Consider the following 5373-nt stretch of genomic DNA (forward strand, 5'->3'; position numbering starts at 1 on the left):
CAGGACTGTCTCAAGTTTGCCAAAGACCACAATGAGGCATGGGAGTGCATGCAGTGTGTGAAAACCTGGTCAAGAACTACAGGAAACGTTTGACCTCTGTAATTGCAAACAAAGGTTTCTGTACTAAATATTAACACTGATTTTCTCAGGTGTTGAAATAATTATGTTCAGCAGTGCGAGACAAATAAATTCTTTAAAAATCATACAATGTGATTTCCTGGAATTTTTCTTTTCAATCTTTCTCTCGGCACCTGCAATGTGAATTTCAGACCCCTCCATGATTTCTAAGTTGTAGAACTTGCAAAATTGCAATACTTCTGTTCCTCACTGTATAAGATAATCAACCGAACAGGTATTCTGAAGTGTACACATGCACTGCAAAGCCATTATGGGAACGCTGATGACCTAGGTGTTATGTTCTCATATGAAAACATGCTGTTATAGCTACAGATAATAGCCTATAATGTTTCTTTTTCTTTAGGCTTCATGCATTTTTTGAAATGTAGAATTATTTGTGTAAAATAATTATCAAAAGCGACAAAATATCACACATTAGAATCCAAACCTCTTTCATAAACACATATTTTTTAAGTTTTATTTATATCAAAAAGGTAAAGTTGTCAGTTGAATGTAATAAAAAAACACAAATAACTCCTTAAAAATACAAAAGAAAATGAAACAGTAGTGATGATATTTCTGTAAAAAGTCTTATTTTACTTCAAATCAAACTGGTCTACGATTATAACATGAATTAAAACTATGTACCCATGTATAACAGTTTTTTTTTTTTTAAACCTAGCAAATGTATGTATTTTTTATTTTTTTGCAGCTGGTTAATGTTGTGTCTTGTCTGGACTGGAGTATAATCTGATATCTTCACCAACAGGCTCTGCATGATTTCTCTGGATTGGAGCTGCACTTCTTGATCTGAGATCTGCAGTGAGCAGCAGAATAAAAAGATTAAGCTAAAAAAGATGAATACACGTGAGAATCTCCTCTTTCTTACACACAAACACGTTGTACTCACTCAGCCACTTCCTTGCAGGTGTATTTAATTCTATTACCCAGCTCTTTCTTTAATTTTTTTAAAGATGCATTCTCACAGTTTGCTCTGAAGAGGAGAGAAAGAGGAGAGTTTACATACAACACGTCGTCAGTTCAGGTTTTACTCATCTAGTGATGCGATTTTGTGCAGATTTGTGTGTTGCACCCCAAAACTAAACCACCGTGGAAGAATATGCTTCATTAAAGTCTCAGTGTGTTGCAAGACTCTCATGTGAAAGGAGGAAACCTTACACAGGGTTCTTCTGTGTGACCAGAATAACATTCAGGCTCCTCATTGTTTGGGGATTGAACCTCTTCACCTGGATCCTTGCCAAAATACTGACGGCAAAATTGAGACAAAATCACAGTTTAGAGGAATTATATGAAATCCACTTAACAGATGACTGAGCTGTAAATGAAAAACAAAAAGCTCCATAGTTAAAGTGGATTAAGCCTTTCCATTTCTGAAAGGTAAAAATATTTCTGTTCTGCTTCTTTTTCTCACTGAGATTATAAAACTGTCAGCACCAGAAGTGCAGATCAACATACCTCGCAGAGCTGAAAGGTGTGCTGATGGAGCCGTTCAGCATTACTGTGACATCACCACAGGCAACATCTGAAAACTACAGACATGAAGTACAACATTAAAGAAAAGCTTAGTTTTTATTTATTTATTTTTGGCACTGCAGCAACTAAAGTTTTAGAAATAATTGAAGTAGCGCAAACAGGTGTTTGTAGGAAGTTCTCACATGGGTCATATGTCACAGAGACAGATGTAGGTTAACAACAACACATTCCAAACATAACAGAGGCCCACTGCCTACATACTTCCCTGGATTGTGGAGTAGACTGCAAGTTAAAGTACAAGTCACCACAGCATGAAGTCATTTTGGGAAATATCATTTTAGCCAACCAGAGTGATAATCGTGATAAGACACATACTTTTAAAGAACTATTCCACATTTTTTCATATATGTTTTAAAAACAATTGCCTATAAACACTGAAAGAGGTTCCGTTTACTTCCACTATAAGTGATGAACTCCAAAGTCCTTGTTGTTTGCTATGATGCTTATGTGAAACTTGTGTGGTTGCACGTAACTAATTTGTCTAACTAGTGCCGATGAAAGTTCATATGGACTTCAGACAAACTTTGTGAATATATCTTTGAACAGAACATTAGGTTTTATTTAACCATAGGAAATTATTTTAAGAATTCTTTGTCTCTTTGGAGGAAACTATATGGATTTATTTTACATCCTGTTTGTTCTTACATTAACTCATTAAGAACCTGCAGGATTCCTCTGAGAAGAAACACACACACTGTCCTCACTACCTGTGTTTTCAATTTTCTACAGTGACGTGAGGTCAGATTTGCCTGCATGTGCCCTCTGAGGGCTCCTCTGAATGTGTGAATGTGGGGGTTGCTGCTGCTCACTCAGGAGAGGGCTGCACAATGTGGCTCCATGGAGACCAGCACAAAGCCTCATTGAGGAAGAACCAGGCAGAGCGACCTTTTTTACTTTTCTCCACTTCATTGTACTCACTTAGACACAGGAAGGATTTGCTGCACCTTAAGTTCCACATGTGTTACCACCATCTCACCCAGGGACCCTTATGTTCTGTGGCTAAAATGAATGAATGAATTCTTGTTGACAACTTACAGCTGCCCAGGCTCGTTTCCAAAATGAGCGAAAAGGGTTGTTTTCACACCCTGTCCATCCCGGGCAGTTGGTAGTGAATGTTTCTACAATAACACACAGATTAAATGGGAGCTTGTTTTGATGGACACAACATTCCTATAAAATATGTAGTACAAAAAAAGAAGAGTAACAAGTAAAATATAAGTAAAGCATATAACTATATCTTGGGCTAGACCAGGTGTCAGCAACCTTTAACACCTAAAGAGCCATTTGGATTTCTACAGAAAAGGAAACACTGGGAGCCACAAATACTTTTTAACATCTAAAATTAAGATAATATTGTTTTTGTTTTACCTTTACGCTTTGTATAAACAACTAAAGTGTGTTACTTATGACATTTATGAAGTGCTACAGAGAAAATTAAATTTCATTTATGTAACGAACACATTATGAACATTTTGAACTTTGAACAAAAACATAATGACAATACATATTAATAATAGATCTTTCTCAAATTAATTAAAAGGCAGAACTTAACTTATCCACGTAGCAAACAGAAAATGCCCTGAGCTTTCATCCTTATAATGCACTGTCACTAAATAATGAAAAATAAATATTTGCAAAATACTGAACCTCTGTGCACAGAACGTTAGTATGTTTCTTATGACATTTATTTTAGTGATACAGAAAAAAATCTCTTTAATTTATGTAATAAACAAGAAAAAACAAACAAACAAACAAACAAACGAATTATCCACATAGCAAACAAAAAATGCCCTGAGACATCCTTATATCGTCTTTGGGCTGTCGGAGCGTGTAGCGGAGCTTTAACGTGAATTTAAAAATAAGTTAGAAAGCACTACATAACCAAACACTGAAAAATAAATATACACATGTATTTTACCTGCTCCTGAACCTCTGCGCACAGCGTCTGCAAATTGTGGATGTACGAAGTTCCTGTCATCTTTACGCAGGACTGTAAGCTGTCGTCTGTGTTTGTTTCTAACGTAGTTCATGATGGAGAATAGCTGCTCACATACGTAGATCCGAAGATCGACAGGACTCTAAATGCGTATTTCTTCATTTTTCTTCAGTTCTCATTATCACTCTATTTGTGATTGTGTTTCAATTAAATACTAAGAATTTATTTTTATAAGGATGAAAGAGCCGCAGGTTACCGACAGCTGGTCTAGACTATTGAATGATGCACAGCAACCTTCTTGGGCCTTGCCGTCTGGCAGGTGTTGCATTTCCATTTAACAGATTACACATTTAGATTTATGGTTCAGTAACTGCGGATGCTTTTCTCCCTGTGTCCTGTGTTATTTCACTTTGATCTATTTTGAAACAAAACAACAACAACTGATGTGAACTAAACTCACCTTTGCTGCCCTTCTTTCCACACCAGGTCCAGCCTTTCAGTACAGATCCCAACAGTGTGTCCTCCAGGGTGATAAAACAATCTCTCTTGCTTGTGAAGTCATGGACCACGTCCTCTGTTTTGCTCCAGAAAATCATCTAACACAAAAACAAAACTCACTGATAATCATTCTTCGTGATTGCAGACATATGCAGACATGATGCGATGATTGACGTTTACTCTGTTGCATGCAGGTTTGAAGGGGGCTGCAGCAATGAGGGGGTCGTAGGCTTCCAATGGCACTTTACAAGGGTCCCGTCCAACATAGGCCAGTGTAAATGCATTCCAGATTTTTTCACAGTCATAACTGTAAAAACAAATGATAACTGCACTTAGAGACCCCACACTTACTTTTATGATGTCGCTCTGCAAACCAGATAAACATTTTATAACAAACAGAAAACATCCTACCCTTTGAATGTCTTACACCTCGCAATAAAAGTTGCCTTTAGGTTGTCTGATGGCTTACGGGCCAACGGTGCTTGACGGGGCGACGATGCCTTACGGCGCACCAGCGCCAGCGCAACCGCCAAGACGACGACCACGACTACAAGACAAACGGCGACACAAATAGGGACGCCGCGTCTCTTCCGTGTCTTCTCCACTGGGCCACTCGCTTCATGCTCCATTAGAAAAAAAGAAAAAGTCCTAAATCAAACAGGACAGAGTCTCTACGAGCTGCTTATTTATAGAGTTGCTCAGTCATCGTGCGTACGTGCGCTCATTCGTGGCCACACTGAGCCAATCACAAACTTTGTTTTGGTTTTAGAGAGAGCCCCGAATAATGGAGAGGGAATAAAAGTCGTATTATCACAACGGTTAATACTGTGCTGACTTTATTTCAGCTCTGATCACTGATCGGTACAGTATCAGTAAATGATTCATTCACATTAGTGAACTACTGAGCTGGACTGTAACACACTGTGTCCCCACCATGCTGTGGAGGTGCACTGGTTGAAATACTTCTTTAAAGTATTATAGTAGCCTAATTAGGTTTGTACATGCAGTAAAAGGTTGAAGTACAGAAGTATAAATAAAATGAAACTCACAAGTAGACAATGACAATAAAGGAGTGAAGCTGTTATTTATTAAAGAGTGAGTCAGTCATCAATACAGATTAAATAAATCTGGACAAATCATATCAGGAACTTGAAGTACAATATTTAGCATTAATAACACTGACAAAGGCCGCTGTTAAAGAGTGTGTTTAATGCATTTGACATTTTTACTCACTTTCAATTTCTGATATCAAACTACATATTATTATT

At 37.5% G+C, this 5373-nt stretch overlaps 1 protein-coding gene across 1 annotated transcript; it reads right to left on the minus strand.

Moving 5' to 3' along the window:
- Positions 1-826: 826 nt before the first annotated feature.
- Positions 827-4745, minus strand: LOC113164496 (ADP-ribosyl cyclase/cyclic ADP-ribose hydrolase 1-like). Its single transcript, XM_026363819.1, has 8 exons — positions 4517-4745; positions 4286-4412; positions 4068-4203; positions 2707-2789; positions 1594-1667; positions 1297-1383; positions 1028-1111; positions 827-934 (listed from the first exon to the last, which is right to left on the minus strand). Exons 1-8 carry the CDS (start codon positions 4732-4734, stop codon positions 877-879), a joined length of 867 nt encoding a protein of 288 aa, XP_026219604.1. The 5' UTR covers positions 4735-4745; the 3' UTR covers positions 827-876.
- Positions 4746-5373: the final 628 nt, after the last annotated feature.

Source organism: Anabas testudineus, chromosome 2, assembly GCF_900324465.2.
Source record: "Anabas testudineus chromosome 2, fAnaTes1.2, whole genome shotgun sequence".
NCBI lineage: Eukaryota > Metazoa > Chordata > Actinopteri > Anabantiformes > Anabantidae > Anabas > Anabas testudineus.